This window comes from Oncorhynchus masou, chromosome 31 (genome assembly GCF_036934945.1).
Source record: "Oncorhynchus masou masou isolate Uvic2021 chromosome 31, UVic_Omas_1.1, whole genome shotgun sequence".
Classification (NCBI taxonomy): Eukaryota; Metazoa; Chordata; class Actinopteri; order Salmoniformes; family Salmonidae; genus Oncorhynchus; species Oncorhynchus masou.
Window position 1 is genome coordinate 78929303 of NC_088242.1, and position 21749 is coordinate 78951051.

Here is a 21749-nt window from a genome sequence, read left to right on the forward strand (position 1 = left end):
ATTGAAAGTTTGTGGAAAGACTTGAAGAATGCTCTTCACCGGAAGAATGGGAGAAAATCCCCAAATTCAGATGTGCATAGCTGATACAGACACCCAAGACGACTCAAGGCTGTAATCACCGACAAAGGTGCTTCTACAAAATATAGACTCGGGTGTGACTACTTATGTAATAGAGATATTTCATCTTCAATAAATTTGCTAACATTTCTAAAAACATGTTTTCACCTTGTCAGTATGGGTTATTATGTATAGATGGGTGAGAGGGAAAAAAATCTATTTAATCCATTTTGAATTCGGGCTGTAAACAACAAAATGTGGAATAAGTCAAAGGGTATGAATACTTTCTGAAGGCCCTGTGTATATGTATATATAAAAAATGGTTTAGGCCGTAAGGCCCAAGCATCCGACAGCGAGAGGGGGGAGAGACAATATTCTCTGAATGGCCAATTCGCGCTGCTTTGGTGTACTACTCTGCTCTGTCTAGCCTACATTCCTCTTGCGTTCTGTATAACATATTTATTGAAACAGGCCAGCCTTTATTAATATGAAGCCTTTCATAAAACAAGATTATAGCAAATAGAAATAGACAAATTACTCAGAATGTCACCGAGCTGCCCTGCCCGACTCCGTTATTTATTGCGCGGCGCTAGTCAAGTTCAAATACGCTAAACCAGGGGTCTCCAACCCTGTTCCTGGAGAGCCACTGTCCTTTTCTCTCCAACCCCAGTTGTAACTAACCTGGTACAGGTTATCAACCAAGTATTAGGGTTGGTTTAAAAACCTACAGGACGGTAACTCTCCAGGAACAGGGTTGGAGACCCCTGGGCAAAAAAGTTGTCTGTCACATTACAATATTGTCACCATTGGCAATGACTGTCGATCATCGTCGATATACGATACTATCATAATATCGCTAAACCCTATATTGTACTCAACGGTATACTCTTATCATCAGGTATACATATTTATGATCATGCACCATTCTCTTCTTATAGCAAACAACAGCAAGTTTCTGTCTGACTTTAGGATATGACATGGTAGCCGTCTGCAAGTGGATGACTTTCGGCAGGATTACACACTCCTGGTTAACGTGATTCACTGGTAAGAGAGGATGTATTTCTCTGTGCTGTATAGGCCTTTGCATTTGCATGACTAATGCAAATTTGTTTCCTTAACGTAAATGTATTTCTGCGCTTGTCTGTAAAAGTGAGGACTTGGAGAAGGATGTGGAGTTTGAGGTGGTGGGTGACGCCCCTGACAAAGCCCCAACCCCACCCAGCGGCACAAGAGGACAAGAATGTTGCCAACGGCAACAAAGAGTCTGCAGAACCGTCCACCTCTTCCAACGGTGAGCAAAACTGACATTGACTACAGAGATGGACTGTTTTAGACTGTCTAAAAAATCAAAATCCTGGTCAGAAGTTACCTGTCCTGTCCTTTAAACCATTTTGTTTATAGTACTGAGAATCATGTGCAGCTATGTTTATTTTGTAGCTGAACGTAAACTCTAAAATAGTACATGTCGATCGTCTCTCGTCTGACTTTCTCTTGATTTCCTTTCTCCTCTTAGCCCCTGCTGAGCAGGATGATGTTCTGATAGTTGATTCGGACGAGCCGTCCTCCAGCACTATGGATGTCCGCATGGAGTCAGGAGGCCACAAGAGGAAGCTCCATGATGCTGAGACAGGCAAGGCTTCAGCCAAGCGCCAACGCCTGGATCAGCTATACAGCTGGATCAGCTTTGTGGGCTATACTCAGCCTTGTCTCAGGATGGTAAGTTGCTGGTTGAAGATATCCCTCTCGTGGTGTGGGGGCTGTGCTTTGGCAAAGTGGGTGGGGTTATATCCTTCCTGTTTGGCCCTGTCCAGGGGTGTCCTCGGATGGGGCCACAGTGTCTCCTGACCCCTCCTGTCTCAGCCTCCAGTATTTATGCTGCAGTAGTTTATGTGTCGGGGGGCTAGGGTCAGTTTGTTATATCTGGAGTACTTCTCCTGTCCTATTCGGTGTCCTGTGTGAATTTAAGTGTGCTCTCTCTAATTCTCTCTTTCTTTCTCTCTCTCGGAGGACCTGAGCCCGAGAACCATGCCTCAGGACGACCTGACATGATGACTCCTTGCTGTCCCCAGTCCACCTGGCCGTGCTGCTGCTCCAGTTTCAACTGTTCTGCCTTATTATTATTGGACCATGCTGGTCATTTATGAACATTTGAACATCTTGGCCATGTTCTGTTATAATCTCCACCCGGCACAGCCAGAAGAGGACTGGCCACCCCACATAGCCTGGTTCCTCTCTAGGTTTCTTCCTAGGTTTTGGCCTTTCTAGGGAGTTTTTCCTAGCCACCGTGCTTCTACACCTGCATTGCTTGCTGTTTGGGGTTTTAGGCTGGGTTTCTGTACAGCACTTTGAGATATCAGCTGATGTATACGAAGGGCTATATATATAAATTTGATTTGATTTGATCAGCCTTTGGCTGCCGATGAGGAAGATGATGGCATCATTGCACTAGACTAGTATGTCTCTCCTGGCCCCTCCCCTCTTCAGAAGGATGAAACTCTGTTCCTCTTACCAAACATGTGTAAATATAAATGTACAAAAACTGTTAAGTGTACCAGTTTTTTTTATTTTGGTCCATCATAGATGGATAAAATACTTTTAGCTTTTTGTATTTTTTATAAATGTATTTGTCATGTCACAAGTCAGGGTGTGGTTTGTAGGGAGACTGAAAGAAACATTTAATAACAAATGTTTTTTTTTCAGTGTATTTCATCTAGTAAACTTACACCTCCATTGAAGGAATGTAAAAAAAAGTTAGCAAACCCAATCATTTCTTTGAGTCAAGTGTTGACTGAATTTTCCTTTGTAATTGTTAACCATTGACCACTTGCACCACCAAATTTCAATTTGCTAACTTATCTGTGGTGCTTTTTTTTTGGGGGGGGGGGGGGGGGGGGCACTTTCATTGCCTGGTTTTGGTTTGACAATAAATTATCTGTTTTTGCCACAGTTGTCTTCTAAAGGGTTCAGACTGAGAAAAGGCCTCATTATAGCAATTACAAGTTTGCCGAAAGAGCGAATGAGTTTCATAACATCCCTTTAATATTTGTCTTCCAATGTCCTGGGACTCAAGGAAAAACATTTTTCAGAGCAAATATTTTCTAACTGAAGGTGTGTGTAGGGATTAAAGTCCAAAAGAGTCATCTCAGCCCTGTCAGTAAATGGAGTACACAAGAAAAGCCATAACATAAGCATGTTAACAATAAACATGACATTCATAAGGAGCTTTAGCTGAACATATTCTCAGTCCCATAGTAGCACAATGTTTGCACAACATTTGCAAGACTTCCATGTTATTCAAAATAACCTTATCCAATAATTTACATTAAATCCGAATAGAATACTTGGGCTGTTTGTAAAGATGCATGTGTGTTCATCCACAATTGGAAACGACAGTCAATGAGTGAGTTTTTGTTATAGAGAAAGCACTGCACATTTGACAATGTATCGTATTGAAGATCATGAGGCTCAGATGAATTGTGCTGTTATGACATATGACAAGAACCACAGAGACATTTCAACAAAACTAAGCAAAAAGTACACCAAATATCTATGTCACGGGTCTAGATCTAGCGCATGTTGTTTGAAACGCCTCTCAGAGGATAAAGCCGATTGGTCGAAAGTCTTACACGAGCCCCACTCAACGATCTCTTCCTTTTGGAACCACATTACCGCAAACACTTTACAAACAATATTTCACCTTCATTGATTCGGAGCGTGCGATAGCAGTAGGTAGCCAATATAAATCGCCGCGGTGTTAAAGTAAGCACGTATCAACAGATCAAGTGTAAACCTTTGGAATTTACGTGAATGTTTCAATCGTGTGAAAGCTTGTCTATTTTCCAGATCAATCAAGCGATAGTGTGGAGAGAGCCAGCCGGCAGCCATCCGAAACTGTCAGTGTGGAAGAAGAGGGGCCATAACGCAACTCCCGTTGTTGTTTCTGACTGAAAACATATGAAACCGAAAGACTCGGGAGACGGGAGCAGTTTTAATTCGACGTTTTGCCTTACCTGAAAAGATAACACAACAGCTCATTTTGACTCTCGCAAACTTCGAGTAGCCAATTCGAAGAACCGTGGTCATGGTGGCTCTCTCATCGATCGTAAACCCACTTGCCCGGCATCTGCAGAGACATGTCATCAAGCAAACTAAATGTCAACGGTTGATACCTGTGAGAAGATGCAACCTCACTGCATGTTCAAGCAAATATGTGCTTTCAGCGTGTAAGTGTCGAAACTTTAAAAGTACGGTAGCTTTCATCATATTACAGCTGAATTATCATTAGTTGCAGTTGAATTCGCTAGCTGTTTGCTCTTCATTTCATAAGACTAGAACAATTACATTAATGTTCAGTCCAGCTGGCCGCTGAGATTACATGAGAAATAAGACCGTTTCAATCGCTCAAGTAATAGTAACATAAATGGCTACGCTGTAAAGTTGTAATCGAAATCCACAATGTCTACATTACTAAAGGGTTAATTAATGGCGTTGTTTTGATCGCAACGGGTGCACAAAGAATACATGGAAACCAAGGACTGGATTTCTGCACGAGTATATTGGCGTCACATTTTCAGGGGGAATTAGTTCATTCTAAACTTCTGGCCGGGTACTGGTTTTGATTTTAACTATGGTGTGTACATACATGTCAATTTGATCTTAACTGTGATCACAATTTATCTTTTGTATTTTATTTTTTAACTTGGCCTATTTTACACTGCATGTTTGGTTTATGGTCTTGTCTTTACTCAAGACATTCATAAGGCCTGACTTTTCTCTCCAGAACCCAAGGCATTATGCATTATTCCAAGGGTTCTCAGATATAAGCACTGCATACCGGTGGGAACATGTGAACTGAAATCCCAGCGCTCTGTTTTAATGTTTAGAACCATCAATCATTGCTTGCATTACGGTTTATGAAACATATGGAATTTCTTTCATACTGTATAAGCGAGAAATAATATTTAAAAATATATTCACTTAATGTAGCAGATTTGCACAGATCCATAACGCTGTGTGTGCATCCACCCGACAAACTACACTTCCGCTACACCTTCTCCCCAGTTACGCTTAGCACAGATGGTCGCCTCTGTCTTCCGTAAACAGGCATTAACAAAGGTGTTCGCTGGGCTTCTTACACAACGATCCCGACAAACCATTTCTGTATGAACCTCGCTTTGTGCAGTGGGGCATTGTCATGCTGAAACAGGAAAAGGCCTTCCCTAAACTATTGCCACAAAGTTGGAAGCACAGAATTGTCTAGAATGTCATTGTATACTGTAGCGTTAAGATTTCACAACTGGAACAAAAGGGCCTAGCCTGAACCATGAAAAACAGCACCAGACCATTATTCCTCCTCCACCAAACTTTACAGTTGGCACTATGCATTGGAGCAGGTAGTGTTCTCTTGGCATTCACCAAACCCAGATTCGTCTGTCGGACTGCCAGATGGTGAAGCGTGACTCATTACCCCAGAGAAAGTGTTTCCACTGCTCCAGAATCCAATGGCGGCAAGTTGTACACAATGTTTGTCTATGGAGATTGCATGGGTGTGTGCTCAATTTTATACACCTGTCAGCAATGGGTACTTACTTCATGGGGCGGCAGGGTAGCCTGGTGGTTAGAGCGTTGGGCTAGTAACTGGAAGGTTGCAAGTTCAAACCCCCGAGCTGACAAGGTACAAATCTGTCGTTCTGCCCCTGAACAGGCAGTTAACCCACTGTTCCTCGGCCGTCATTGAAAATAAGAATTTGTTCTTAACTGACTTGCCTAGTTAAATAAAGGTAAATAAATAAATAATGAATATCTAGCAGATTGTAACAAGTAATGTGATCTATTAGTCATTGCAGGATAGCTACTGTTTGGCGTATCACAGAGAATTTTCGATCAACTTTAACTTAGCGACACTATCTTCGTCCTCGATTCGGTCAAACATATCTTCTAATAGGTCTGTTCAGTTGCAGGTGTTTCGTTCGAATTTAGAAAATGCTAGTAAGGATAGGCCCTCTTTTTTCAGGTACAGTAGCAAAATGGATAATTGTTAATACATTTTTCCATTAAATACCTTTTCCAAACGAGCTTTGTCGTAGGTTAAGCATTCACATAGGTTAAGCATTCACAGTCCCATTGGCAGAGCGGACAGTGACTGATGTAAATTGCATCATAGGCAGTTATTGTTTTGCAGCCCAATGGCAAAACCAGGAAGTCGTAGTAGATTTATTTTAACGCCAGAAGATGTACATCTATGAAACGTTCCATTCAGAGCTGAACTAGTGTCTCCCATTCCTGCTGCGGAGTAGACCTGGTGGGCTGCCAATACATTCCGCGAGTCTGTTTCTATAGCCTACCCACATTTTGCTTATCCTGTAATTTCCTTTCAATAGGAGTTACTGAAGGAAGTGTCTCTTTTTCCTCCTGCTTTTTAAATTTCTTAAACGGAATCAACGGAGGAGGCTTAGACTACTGGTCTCACAAAGTTTTCAGAATTGCTTGTCTACTTTGAGACATTTGATCTTATGTTATTTGGGAATTTGACTTATTGCCTATTTTAGAATGCAGGAAGCTGGAGAGTACACTATGAAAAGTAAGTGTCAGCATTTGTTACAGTAGGCTAAGCAATAGGACCTAATGTGATTTACTAAAGACAAGCTGCTGTTTTACATTTTACTATCAGACTAGATTTAAATCCCCTCTCTCATGCTTCGACTCCAGTGCATCCGATGTGGCAGGGACCACTTGTTGCTCCTGGGGGCAACAGACAATCTCCGATCGATATTCGGGTGCGCAAGAGTGTCTTTGATCCGCATCTCAAGCCGCTGACCCCGGACTACGACCCCAGGACATGTTCACAGATATGGAACAACGGGTACTCATTCCTGGTTGAGTACGATGACACCACCGACAAATCCAGTAAGCAGTTTCTGTTCTGCCGTGTGACCTCCTGATTTAAAACTGCAATGCCTGCCACGTGGAACATGACTTTGATTTACATTTAGGTATCCCTGCTCTTGGCTTATTTCTCAACATCATGGTCTTAACTTATTGTATAGACAGTCTAATTACTTTAATTTTCAATCCAATATTATTTCAGAAATGTATATTTTATTAACCGCTAGACTTTACATAAATATTTATACCAAGAGGCAAACATTTTTTTAACAGTAGGCTAATTATTCTGTAATTTAATTCTTAGTTCTGCTTTTAATGTGTGTTTGTGTGAGAAGAGGATACATATGTTTTAACAAGTATGTTTATATAATAATGTTTAACTCGCCACAGCTGTTGTGTGTATTAATTACGGTTTCTTCTCATTATTGTATGCTTCTCTAACACAACATTGATGAGTGGTCGATTTCTTCTCGTTGCTCTCTCCCTCTCAGCACTTAAAGGGGGTCCTCTGGAGGACAACTTCCGGCTGTGTCAGTTCCACTTCCATTGGGGGGAGAGCAACGCATGGGGCTCTGAGCACACAGTGGACCGCCGCCTCTTCCCTGCTGAGGTAGCTACTGCACGTCCTCTTACTTAACATTTAAATACAGACACTCTCTGTTAACTTTGTTGAATGACTCTAGCTATGCTATAGTAAGAACCTCCTAACATGTCAAGTCTAATAGAGTCATAGTCTTCAGGAGACTGTGGCATGGAACGGTAGATAGTAGGGACTGCTTAGTCATCAAGTCAATGCTGATGCCCTAGCCAATCCATGACGACATTGGCATGCAATTTCTGTGACAGGGGGATTGTGCTGTTGGAAACCTCTACGTATAGAAGCAGAATGCATTCTGTTCTATCCTTAAGGCCCACCTTTTCATGTGTGATCTATTTTCATATTTTTCCACTCACCTAAAGCATACTTATGCAATAGAGGGAGTACTACTGTATGTCTGGGGGAGGTTGCCATGCCAAGCTGGCGTTAGTGGCTGTGAGAATCTGACCATGTCAGGGTTCTCAACACTCCCCAGGTGCAGTGTGTGTACAGAGGCTCAAGTTACGATTACAGCACACAACTCACTCTGTGTGCCTAATAGGAGCACACCACAGTGGGTAACCGAGATAATGGATCCTTCTCAGTTTACTTATTGGGTTGTACCATTCTTTATAGAAATCTCCCCAGATCCCAGGGTGAATAGGGATCTGTGGTGTGAGTATGGGTAGGGTTGGGTTGGACACTCCGTTGGTGTAAAACAAAGAGCAGCTGCATGTGACCTCAGGGTCAGACGATACTCCGTTTGGTTTAATAGCTACTGATACCCCTCTGTTCAGGATGGAGGATTTTGGTGGTGGATTTTCATTCAGAATCTGCTAATTTTTTTGTTGTTACAGTTTTGATAATTGATTGTTCTACCACGAAGGTAACCGTTTATCTTGAGAATGATATTAAAGATTCATAATTATCCAGCAGCAAATATAATCTGTGACACATGGCATTTGAATTCTCTGGGTGTGTGGATAAATGGGTTCTAATTAATATATGGCGTTGCCTTTTGTGTTGATAGCTCCACATGGTCCACTGGAACTCTGATAAGTACAGCCGGTTTGAGGAGGCGGTGATGGAGGAGAATGGACTGGCTGTTATCGGGGTTTTCCTCAAGGTAACTTATTGCTTCTTGTTAACATAGCGAAGCATCCCTACCACATGCAACCCACCACCACTGTCATGCATACTTGACCATATACAGTTGAAGTCGGAAGTTTACACACACTTAGTTTAGAGTCATTAAAACTCATTTTCCAACCACTCCACAAATTTATTGTTAACAAACTATAGTTTTGGCAAGTCGGTTAGGACATCTACTTTGTGCATGACGACACAAGTAATTTTTCCAACAATTGTTTACAGACAGATTATTTCACTTATAATTCACTGTATCACAATTCCAGTGGGTCAGAAGTTTACATACACAAAGTTGACTATGCCTTTAAACAGTTTGGAAAATTCCAGAAAATTATGTGATGGCTTTAGAAGCTTCTGATAGGCTGATTGACATAATTTGAGTCAATTGGAGGTGTACCTGTGGATGTATTTCAAGGCCTACCTTCAAACTCAGTGCCTCTTTGCTTGACATCATGGGAAAATCAAAAGACATCAGCCAAGACCTCATGAAAATAAATTGTAGACCTCCACAAATCTGGTTAATCCTTGGTAGGAATTTCCAAATGCCTGAAGGTACCACGTTCATCTGTACAAACAATAGTATGCAAGTATAAACACAATGGGACCACGCAGCCGTCATACCGCTGGAAGGGGACGTGTTCTGTCTCCTAGAGATGAATGTACTTTGGTGCGAAAAGTGCAAATCAATCCCAGAAAAACTGCAAAGGACCTTGTTAAGATGCTGGAGGAAACCGGTACAAAAAGTATCTATCCACAGTAAAACGAGTCCTATATTGACATAACCTGAAAGGCTGCTCAGCAAGGAAGAAGCCACTGCTCAAAAAACGGCATTTAAAAAGCCAGACTACGGTTTGCAACTGCACATGGGGACAAAGATTGTACTTTTTGGAGAAATGTCCTCTGGTCTGATGAAACAAAAATAGAACTGTTTGGCCATAATGACCATCATTATGTTTGGAGGAAAAAGGGGAAGGCTTGCAAGCCGAAGAACACCATCCCAACTGTGAAGCACGGGGGTGGTTGCATTATTTTGTGGGGGTGCTTTGCTGCAGGAGGGACTGGTGCACTTCACAAAATACAGTGCCTTGCGAAAGTATTCGGCCCCCTTGAACTTTGCGACCTTTTGCCACATTTCAGGCTTCAAACGTAAAGATATAAAACTGTATATTTTTGTGAAGAATCAACAAGTGGGACACAATCATGAAGTGGAACGACATTTATTGGATATTTCAAACTTTTTTAACAAATCAAAAACTGAAAAATTGGGCGTGCAAAATTATTCAGCCCCTTTACTTTCAGTGCAGCAAACTCTCTCCAGAAGTTCAGCGAGGATCTCTGAATGATCCAATGTTGACCTAAATGACTAATGATGATAAATACAATCCACCTGTGTGTAATCAAGTCTCCGTATAAATGCACCTGCACTGTGATAGTCTCAGAGGTCCGTTAAAAGCGCAGAGAGCATCATGAAGAACAAGGAACACACCAGGCAGGTCCGAGATACTGTTGTGAAGAAGTTTAAAGCCGGATTTGGATACAAAAAGATTTCCCAAGCTTTAAACATCCCAAGGAGCACTGTGCAAGCGATAATATTGAAATGGAAGGAGTATCAGACCACTGCAAATCTACCAAGACCTGGCCGTCCCTCTAAACTTTCAGCTCATACAAGGAGAAGACTGATCAGAGATGCAGCCAAGAGGCCCATGATAACTCTGGATGAACTGCAGAGATCTACAGCTGAGGTGGGAGACTCTGTCCATAGGACAACAATCAGTCGTATATTGCACAAATCTGGCCTTTATGGAAGAGTGGCAAGAAGAAAGCCATTTCTTAAAGATACCCATAAAAAGTGTCGTTTAAAGTTTGCCACAAGCCACCTGGGAGACACACCAAACATGTGGAAGAAGGTGCTCTGGTCAGATGAAACCAAAATTGAACTTTTTGGCAACAATGCAAAACATTATGTTTGGCGTAAATGCAACACAGCTCATCACAATGAACACACCATCCCCACTGTCAAACATGGTGGTGGCAGCATCATGGTTTGGGCCTGCTTTTCTTCAGCAGGCACAGGGAAGATGGTTAAAATTGATGGGAAGAAGGATGGAGCCAAATACAGGACCATTCTGTAAGACAACCCGATGGAGTCTGCAAAAGACCTGAGACTGGGACGGAGATTTGTCTTCCAACAAGACAATGATCCAAAACATAAAGCAAAATCTACAATGGAATGGTTCAAAAATAAACATATCCAGGTGTTAGAATGGCCAAGTCAAAGTCCAGACCTGAATCCAATCGAGAATCTGTGGAAAGAACTGAAAACTGCTGTTCACAAATGCTCTCCATCCAACCTCACTGAGCTCGAGCTGTTTTGCAAGGAGGAATGGGAAAAAATGTCAGTCTCTCGATGTGCAAAACTGATAGAGACATACCCCAAGCGACTTACAGCTGTAATCGCAGCAAAAGGTGGCGCTACAAAGTATTAACTTAAGGGGGCTGAATAATTTTGCACGCCCAATTTTTCAGTTTTTGATTTGTTAAAAAAGTTTGAAATATCCAATAAATGTCGTTCCACTTCATGATTGTGTCCCACTTGTTGTTGTCTTCACAAAAAAATACAGTTTTATATCTTTATGTTTGAAGCCTGAAATGTTGCAAAAGGTCGCAAAGTTCAAGGGGGCCGAATACTTTCGCAAGGCACTGTAGATGGCATCATGAGGTAGGAAAATTATGTGTATATATTGAAGCAACATTTCAAGACGGGAAGTTAAAGCTTGGTCGCAAATAGGTCTTCCAAATGGACAATGACCCCAAGCATACTTCCAAAGTTGTGGCAAAATGGCTTAAGGACAACAAAGTCAAGGTATTGGAGTGTCTATCACAAAGCCCGGACCTCAATCCTAATGAAAATTTGTGTGCAGAACTGAAGAAGTGTGTGCTACCAAATACTAATTGAGTGTATGCAATCTTCTGACCCACTGGAGATGTGAGGAACGAAATAAAAGCTGAAATAAATCACTCTACTATTATTCTGACATTTCACATTCTTAAAATAAAGTGGTGATCCTAACTGACCTAGCACAGTAAAAATTCCCTATGATTAAATGTCAGGAATTGTGAAAAACTGAGTTTAAATGTATTTGGCTAAGGTTTATGTAAACTTCCAACTTCAGCTGTACACGTCATATACACACCATTTCAATATTTACTGACATTGAAATGTAAACACCCCATGCAGTGAATGTAAACACACAGCACATGCCTGACACAAGGACTCAGTGCTCAGACACAGATTATTTTCCTCCTCAGATAGGGAAGAGACACGAGGGACTGCAGAAACTAGTAGATGTCCTACCTGCTGTCAGACATAAGGTGAGTTCAATGATTGACCACTTAAACCATGCAGGTGATTTTGTTGCCAGGGTTTCAGAGAGAACGTTTCAAGCAGGGGTTATATGTCGCTGAGTTTCTGAGAAGGCCGCCCAAAGCTTAAGAACATAAGTAGTCAGTGCTGTACGACTCAGGTTGGTATTCTAGACAAGCCTCTCTCCGGTGGCGCACATGACATTTGTGTGACTATTGGAGTGCGAATTACACCATGCTATTTGGGGGATTCTCTATCAAATTTATCGACCTAATAAATTACCTTTTAATAACATTTTAATGTGGCATGAACACAACCAGTCATATTTTCATCTGGTTGTCAAACAAATCACTTCAAAAAGTAGGCATGTTGGTCCACTCCAAAATAATTCCAGCATCCAAACTAGAGGTCGACCGATTTATGATTTTTCAACACCGATACCGATTTATTGGAGGACCAAAAAAAGCAGATAACGATTAATCGGCTAAATGTATTTGTAATAATGACAATTGCAACAATACTGAATAAACACTTATTTTATCTTTATACATCAATTTAGCCTCAAATAAATAATGAAACATGTTCAATTTGGTTTAAATAATGCAAAAACAAAGTGTTGGAGAAGAAAGTAAAAGTGCAATATGTGCCATGTAAGAAAGTTAACGTTTAAGTTCCTTGCTCAGAACATGAGAACATATGAAAGCTGGTGGTTCCTTTTAACATGAGTCGTCAACATTCCCAGGTAAGAAGTTTTAGGTTGTAGTTATTCTAGGAATTATAGGACTATTTTTCTCTATACCATTTTGTATTTCATTAACCTTTGACTATTGGATGTTCTTATAGGCACTGTATCTTGCCTATGCTGCTCTGTACCATCACTCACTCATATATCCTTATGTACATATTCTTTATCCCCTTACACTGTGTATAAGACAGTAGATTAGGAATTGTTAGTTAGAATACTTGTTGGTTATTACTGCATTGTCGGAACTAGAAGCACAAGCATTTCGCTACACTCGCATTAACATCTGCTAACCATGTGTATGTGACAAATAAAATTTGATTTGATTTAGTATTGCCAGTGTAACAGTATAGCTCCCGTCCCTCTCCTCGCCCCTACCTGGGCTTGAACCAGGAACACATCGACAACAGCCACCCTCGAAGCATCGTTACCCATGCAGAGCAAGGGGAACAACCACTCCGAGTCTCAGAGCGAGTGACATTTGAAACGCTATTAGCGCGCACCCCGCTAACTAGCTAGCCATTTCACATCGGTTACACCAGCCTTACCTTGGGAGTTGATGGGCTTGAAGTCATAAACAGCACAATGCTTGAAGCACAGCAAAGAGCTGCTGGCAAAAACGCACGAAAGTGCTGTTTGAATGAATGCTTACGAGCCTGCTGGTGCCTACCATCGCTCAGTTAGACTGCTCTATCAAATCATAGACTTAGTTATAACATAATAACACACAGAAATACGAGCCATAGGTCATTAATATGGTCGAATCCGGAAACTATCATCTCGAAAACAAGACTTTTATTCTTTCATTGAAATACGGAACCGTTCCGTATTTTATCTAACGGGTGGCATCCATAAGTCTAAATATTCCTGTGACATTGCACAACCCTCAATGTTATGTCATAATTATGTAAAATCCTGGCAAATTAGGCTGCCCAAACTGTTGCATATACCCTGACTCTGCGTGCAATGAACGCAAGAGAAGTGACACATTTTCACCTGGTTAATATTGCCTGCTAACCTGGATTTCTTTTAGCTAAATATGCAGATTTAAAAAAATATATCCTTCTGCGTATTGATTTTAAGAAAGGCATTGATGTTTATGGTTAGGTACACATTGGAGCTAGGACAGTCCTTTTTCGCAAATATGCACCGCATCGATTATATGCAACGCAGGACACGCTAGATAAACTAGTAATATCATCAACCATGTGTAGTTAACTAGTGATTTTGATTGTTTTTTTTTATAAGATAGCGTTAAACGTATCTAGCAACTTACCTTGGCTTACTGCAGTCGCATAACAGGCAGGCTCCTCGTGGAGTGCAATGAGGCAGGTGGTTAGAGTGTTGGACTAGTTAACTGTAAGGTTGCAAGATTGAATCCCTGAGCTGATAAGGTAAAAATCTGTCGTTCTGCCCCTGAACAAGGCAGTTAACCCACCGTTCCTAGGCCGTCATTGAAAATAAAGTGTTCTTAACTGACTTGCCTAGTTAAATAAAGGTGTAAAAAAATAAAATAATAATCGTTGTCCAAAAATACAGATTTCCGATTTATTATGAAAACTTGAAATCAGCTCAAATTAATCGGCCATTCTGATTAATCGGCCGACCTCTAATCCAAACTGCATGTATACTTGTGCTGTTTGACTGTTAATAGATTTGTTACAAAGCACCAAAAAATAATAAATGGTCTGGTACTTCTGGCCACGATTGGCAGGGAGAACACCAGTACCTGCGCACACCTAAAAAAACAGCTGCTTTAAGCAGCTGACTGACAAAAGCAAACAATGATAAATCAATGGATAAATCTAATGCATTGGAATAAAGACAGGCTATTTTTATCAAGGCTGCATGGCAAACAAATGGCGAAAAATGACAAAGTATCAATGCTGAAAGGAGCTCGGCTGAAGCTGAAATTCAGCACTAGCCTACTGGATGGACAGCACCGCCACAGAAATAAATGGTTTAACCCATGACAGAGTTGGGGTGTACGTTTCACATTTACCACTGCATTTTAAACAAATAGGAGAATGGTTAAATTAGCATTATTTAGAGCCCCACCCCCCACCCTTTGTTACCTTCCAGAAGTATTACTGCAAAGGAACTTACTGTATGATCTGAGATGGGGAGACTGTCAACTTTAACTGCCGTCTAGTGGCCATGAGTCAAATTACATGCCCCTACAATTTTTTTTTTTTTTTTTTACCTTTATTTAACTAGGCAAGTCAGTTAAGAACAAATTCTTATTTACAATGACGGCCTACCAAAAGGCCTCCTGCAGGGACGGGGGCCTGGGATTAAAATAAATAAATACAATATAAATCTAGGACAAGCGACACTACATAAAGAGAGACCTAAGACAACCACATAGCAAGGCAGCAACACATGACAACACAGCATGGTAGCAGCACAAAACAGGGCACAGGCAACAGCACAAAGGTACACAACAATACATCACACATTAAGGTTGGGAAATGGCAATTATTATTATAACTTATGACACGGTTGGCAGCACCATGTAACCCTTTCCTCTTTCCCTTTTTACACCTTAGGACAGTGTTGTTGAGTTCACTAGGTTCGACCCAGCCTGCCTACTGCCCACTAACATTGATGATTACTGGACGTATGCAGGGTCACTGACCACGCCTCCTCTGACTGAAGCAGTGACCTGGATTATCATGAAGCAGCACATCGAAGTCAGCCATGACCAGGTTAGTGTGTGAGTGTGTGTGGTAAAAAGGGAAGGAATGTTAGAACTACTGGTGGACTACACTTTAGTGACTTCACTCTGCTGTTCCATGTCTGCTTAACACATTCTCTCCCTGTCCGGTCTCTTCCTCAGCTGGCTGTGTTTCGGAGCCTTCTCTTCACCTCCGCAGAGGAGGAGGTGCAGAAGAGCATGGTCAACAACTTCCGTGTGCAGCAGTCGCTGCAGGGCCGCACTGTGCGTTCTTCGTTTACCCCCTTCCTGAAAGAGGAGCAACCGGCAAAGGGTCCACACACAGGCCACTGACCTTTACTCAGAGACTCACTTGGACCCTTCAAACCAAAATAATGCAATACCCTGGGAAGCACATTTTTGGCTAACAAAGTCTTACGTTTGACTCTACAGAAGTCATACTGCTGGCATCTTTCCAAACGCTTATGCATTCAGAAAGCCCTCTGATTTCACTTAAGTGCCAGGGATTTTATAATTCCAATGTCACCATCTAAAAGCTGTTTTGTTGACCATCCTTGGCACTAGACAGCTGTCTCACTGCCTGCTGTCCTATCAATAAGTGAAAGGCATCATCAACACAGGGCAGGTGTATTGCTGTAGTCTATGCTAACAGATTTTTTAAACCCCTGTCTCTTAGGTGAATATTTTTTTTCTAGATGCTCTGAATGTTTAAGTTGTAAACCTTTTTTATTCAGTCCTTAACAGTCCCACTTGAAATGCTTATAGAAACCAATGAGGGATTATGCTGAAATACAGGTAACTGTCAAAATAAAGGAAAACACCAACATGTATTGTCTTTAAGAGGGTGTTGGGGCACCACAGCTTTAATGTACAAGTGTCTGGAAGTCTTGGAGGGATGCGACACCATTCTTCCATGAGAAATTCCAGAATTTTTTGTTTTCCTCCAGGATCTCCCATAAGTGTTTTAATTGAGTTGAGATCTGGTTACTGAGATGGCTATGGCATATTTTTATGCTCAAAACATTCAGTGACCACTCGTGCCCTGTGGATGGGGTTATTGTCATCCTATGGGGGCGTAGCCAAAATAATACATCACCCTAAGTAAGCATGATGGGCTGTTACCTGCTTAATTAACTCAGGAAGTGCACCTGTGGAAGCATCTGCTTTCAATATACTTTGTTTCCCTCATTTACTCAAGTGTTTCCATTATTTTGTCAGTTTCCTGCATTTTTATACTATCACCGATTTTAATAATCTCAAGCATAAGAATATCACCCTCGTGTATGAGCAGTACTCTTGCAGTAATTGTTCTCCTTCCTTGACAAAGTATTTGAGGTGAAGGGGCTCCATATATGGATGTGGGGTTTAGTTTGAAGGTTTACGCTCTGAACTTGTTTACTGCACACAGCCGAAGAGATTTGGTTCATTGTATTTGGGCCTAGCTAAGGCTCCAAACTGCACAAATGAGTGTTGCTCATTGCTTTGAAAGATGTTTTAGATGAATTTGTGATTGATTTTATTACATAGTCTATTGAGTGGACTAGAATGTACATCTCACTATCTGTAACTTAGAGGTAAAAATCATATGTATAGGATCCACATCTTTTATAAGGCCTTATAAGCACAGGGACACAGGCATTTGTTACAACTAATATGCTGAACTATTTTGTTGATATAGCAAACATCTGTATTTTAGCATGGGTGTCTAAGCATATTTCCTCTTGTAATCAAATTGTTCTGTTCTACTAAACTGGGATCTACCATAGTGCCTTCTATTTTATGCATCATACTGACACATGGCGGTCACCTCTGTTCTCAGATCAATTTCTCATGGCAATGTGTCTATTCTGTAGGGGCTTGCTGGTCTAACGCATATCGATAATATTCTGCCCCTACCAAGCTTAACAGTCGGTCAATTTTTATGTTTGCCAGTTTCTGGTTTAGGCGCTGGGAGAGTTAAGAGAGGGTATCACATCATGCATCATTAACCTGTTTATCTTGTTGGTTCTTTATTTATTTATTGGTGGAGGTCGGTAGGTTTTTACTTGCCTTTTTAGAAGCACACAGACAGGAATCATTCTCCTGATAATTTGTATTTCATTTCTTGAGACTTAAGCTTTTTCTGTACTTTATCTCTCTCTCTATATATAACATTTGAAATTTTAAAGTTCCCAGCAGAACTGGACAGGGGTTACAGTGGAACCAACTACATGCATCAACTTTAAAACATAACTACACCTAATGTTATGCTTTAATCGCGTTCCAAAAGGTTAACTGTAATATAAGCACTGCTATTCCCCATGTTGATACAAAACCATGAAACCTGATACAGCAATTGTAATACCTTGCTGCCTATTTTCCATTAGCCTACTTCTAGTTGCAGTATTCTGGGTGTGCCTTCCAGTGCTTCACTATTTTAATCAAAGAAAGGGAGTGATTGAATAAAGAGAGGGGGGGGGGTCTTATGTTTGCAGTGTACAGAGAATGTGAAGTAGGTGCTTAAAAGATTGGAGGAGAAAGGGATTGATTGGTTTGTTCTATAAACAGGGAATGAAAAGGGAGCAGACATTGAGGCGACATTGGTATTGTTTGTTCTATAAAGCATTACGTGAGTGAATGGTTGTCTTTGTGATCATTCAATAACAATGTTCCTGTATAAACTGTCCCTTGTGGGGCCTCTCCCTTGAAAGAGCCACCTGGCCCTCTCCCCACTATGTCAATTGCAGAGAAGAAGTAGCTTGACCCTAACCTGTTTTGAAAACTGTACAGCACTGTCCAAACACAGGAACCGTAAGACTCTTGCCCTCTATACCCAAATGACACTTGCCTGTTTCACTACGTTCCCTATGAAATTAAAGATGGCATTTTGTTACACCAGAGTTTAGGGGAACAATGTTGGGGTACAGGGAGGATTTGAACACAGTTCTGAATGGTTATACATTTCATGTGGGCATTTTTATGGGTGCTGGTTTGTTTGATGGTAAGTAGAGAGATTTTATTTTCTGTTGTAACTGGTACAGGGCCTATTTTTTTTCAAGCTTCCATTTGTCTTGGTCTGTTTAGTTATGATCCTTTTTAAATATTTGAAATACTCTCCAGTGGGAGGTTTCCATTCGTTTAACTGTATTTTTATAGTTTTCAAATGATAAATACCAAACGGACACAAGTTTTTGTACTATAATGACTATGTACTTCAATAATTGATCATTAGTCTTGGTTAATATGTCCTCTGGTGAACTGCTGTATTTTAATGTGTCTGCCATCAATGCCTGTTTTAAACGTGTAAAAGTTAGTATGCACAATGATCTCGATCGATATACAATGTGTACAAAACATTAACACCTTCCTAATATTGCTGGCCGATGACGCCAATGCTTCCCACAGTTGTGTGAAGTTGGCTGGACGTCCTTTGGGTCGTGGACCATTCTTGATACAAGGGAAACTGTGAAAAACCCAGCAGCGTTGCAGTTCTTGATGCAAACCGGTGCGCTTGGCACATACTACCATACCCTGTTCAAAGATACTTCAATCTTTTGTCTAGCCCATTCACCCTCTGACACACACACAATCCATGTGTCAAGGCTTAAAAATATTTTTTTAACCTGTCTCCTCCCCTTCATCTACACTGATTTGAAGTGGATTTGTCAAGTGACATCAATTAGGGATCCTATCATTCACCTGGTCAGTCTGTCATGGAAAGAGCATGTGTTCTTAATGTTTTGTACACTGTGTACATGTTTTACATAAATACGACTTGTAGTACTTCCCCTTTCTTTGTTTGCTACTTGGCAGGTGTTTTCCTGAGGCTAGAGGAGTATGCTGTAGTACATGTTGTATTTGTTTGATTGTCGGGCAGCCACATTCCTGCCCCATGGGCCTTGAGGAGCTGTGGTTCAAGGGATAAGTTGGGGCCCCTCTTCCAACAGGCCTGTTATTGCACCAGGTGCTGGATTGGCCCAGTCCAGCTGGGCAACCAGGAAGTGGTGCTACTATCATGTCCCACAGGCCTAAAACACCACAGGGATGGACCTTACATCCTTTGCTGACATGGCCTTCATCAGGGAGTACAAAAAAAAAAAGAATACAATGTCCTCTTTTGAACAGCTTTTCCAATTAGCCCTAATTGAAAGAAGGAGTGGTTACAAAATTGATTGGACACACCTCGTAAGCAATAATATACACATTAAAAGGTGAAATGGTGAAGCTATGTTATCATAAAGATACAACTCCAAGCTAGAAGTATCAGAACACTTAGAAAGGTAGTTCTAACCTTAAATATGACTGGGAGAAGTGTCAAGAATAAGAATGCTATATATCCCATAGTACACTAGAACACAGCAAAACATGAACAACAACCGTCTAAACATAGCTGAGGGCAATTTAGCAAAATGTCCACTAGATGACAGCAAATGGACCCATCACGACCCTACAGGAAGGGTGAGAAATCCATATCTTCATTTAAACCAGGGTATTTAGTGGCCTGTAGTTTGTAAATCCCAAAACTTTCCCTTTGGCTTAACTGTTTAAGACGGTCCCCTTTTCTAATAGAGGCCGGAACATAATCAATACCCATAGCTTGTAGGGAGGCAGGGTTGCCATGGTGTAAGAGCGTCTGCTAAATGACTTAAATGTAAATGTAAGGACTTGTAGTGCCATGCCATGGGGTAGTCTTCATTGACTACCCGTATGGAGTACTTGTGTTCCGCTAAGCGGCCTTGAAGGCATCTCTTTGTCCGTCCAATGTAGAACACCTTGCACTGTGGACATTCCAATCTATAAATGATATGAGTGGTTTTGCAGTTAATGAAATGCTTGACGTAATACTCCATTTTGGAAGCTGTGTCAACAAAATACCTCTGTGCAATATTACTGCAATGGTTGCAATGGTTACATTTAAAAGAGCCCTTGGGTTTGTGGTCAAACCAAGTTTTTGAGTCACCGGAAGATAACTGTGGACTAATCTGTTATTTAGGGTAGGACATCTCTTAAAGCTTATGACTGGTGGCTCAGAAAAGACTTGGCGTAGAAGCATATCACTTTGGATGATTCCCCAATTATTTTTAATGATTCTTTTAATGTTCTCTGCTTCAGTGCTATATTTTGTAACAAAATACACTCTCTCTGATGTGTCATGAGGCACTCCCCTTCACAACAAGTTCTCTCTGTTAAGTAATCCAACCCTTGTACCTGCATCTTTCAGGACCTGAACGCTGTAGCCTCGATTCAAGAAGCGATTCTCCAATTCAGCAGATTTGACACTGTAGTCCGTTTCATAATCGCAAATTCTGCGGACTCTTTGGAATTGGCCATATGGAATATTAGTCTTTTGGGGTGAAAGCTGTCTGCCCTCAGAATGGTATTCCCATCTGTAGGCTTCCTAAAGATTGATGTGTGCAAACCACCTGTCATTTTTACTAATGTCGAGGTCCAAAAAATGAATGTTATCCTTGCTGTACTCCATAGTTAGTTTGATGTTAGGTTTAATGTTGTTAAGGTATTGGTGGAAGGAAATAAGTTAATCTTCTGAGCCGGACCAAAACATATAATCCAGTCAAAGAAATGGTTATTAGAAGGATCCAAAATGAAGTTATTTTCCCATTTATCCAAGTACAAACCAGCGTAGGAAGGACTGTAGCTCCCATGGCACACCCTTTGACCTGTTTAAAAATACGGTCCTGAAAGATAAAGATGTTATGATTAAGAGTCCATTCAGTCAGTGAGACAATTAATTCATAAGTCATAATTCATAAGCTTTAAGAGATGTCCTACCCTAAATGACAAATTAGTCCACAGCTATCTTCCGGGTGACTCTCAAAAAACTAGCTTGGAGTTATCTTTTTTTAATGTCTAAAAAAAAAATGTATCCCCTTTTCTCCCCAATTTCATGGTATCCAATTGTTAGTAGTTACTATCTTGTCTCATCGCTACAACTCCCATACGGGCTCGGGAGAGACGAAGGTCGAAAGCCATGCGTCCCCCAAAACACAACCCACCAACCAAGCCGCACTGCTTCTTTAACACAGCGCACATCCAACCCGGAAGCCAGCCGCACCAATGTGTCGGAGGAAACACCGTGCACCTGGCGACCTGGTTAACGTGCACTGCACCCAGCCCGCCACAGGAGTCGCTGGTGCGCGATGAGACAAGGATATCCCTACCGGCCAAGCCCTCCCTAACCCAGACGACGCTAGGCCAATTGTGCGTTGCCCCACGGACCTGCCGGTCGCAGACGGTTACGACAGAGCCTGGGCGCGAACCCAGAGTCTCTGGTGGCACAGCTGGCGCTGCAGTACAGTAC

The 21749-nt window shown here is 41.4% G+C and overlaps 2 protein-coding genes across 5 annotated transcripts; both read left to right on the forward strand.

The window, feature by feature from the left end:
* The first annotated feature begins 999 nt into the window (after positions 1 to 999).
* Positions 1000 to 4005, forward strand: LOC135525026 (SUMO-activating enzyme subunit 2-like). Its single transcript, XM_064952802.1, has 4 exons — positions 1000 to 1101; positions 1208 to 1348; positions 1571 to 1773; positions 3901 to 4005. The coding sequence occupies exons 2-4, from the start codon at positions 1225 to 1227 to the stop codon at positions 4003 to 4005; spliced, it is 432 nt and encodes a 143-aa protein (XP_064808874.1). The 5' UTR covers positions 1000 to 1101; positions 1208 to 1224.
* On the forward strand, positions 3693 to 18068 carry LOC135524518 (carbonic anhydrase 5B, mitochondrial-like). Of its 4 annotated transcripts, none has more exons than XM_064952113.1 (8): positions 3693 to 3816; positions 3901 to 4280; positions 6766 to 6963; positions 7434 to 7552; positions 8550 to 8645; positions 11978 to 12040; positions 15324 to 15482; positions 15614 to 18068. In XM_064952113.1, exons 2-8 carry the CDS (start codon positions 4139 to 4141, stop codon positions 15782 to 15784), a joined length of 948 nt encoding a protein of 315 aa, XP_064808185.1. In that variant the 5' UTR covers positions 3693 to 3816; positions 3901 to 4138; the 3' UTR covers positions 15785 to 18068. The 4 variants fall into 4 exon arrangements, with proteins under 4 accessions (XP_064808185.1, XP_064808184.1, XP_064808186.1 ...); XM_064952114.1 differs by having other exon boundaries at positions 3700 to 3782; XM_064952112.1 differs by having other exon boundaries at positions 3693 to 4280.
* Positions 18069 to 21749: the final 3681 nt, after the last annotated feature.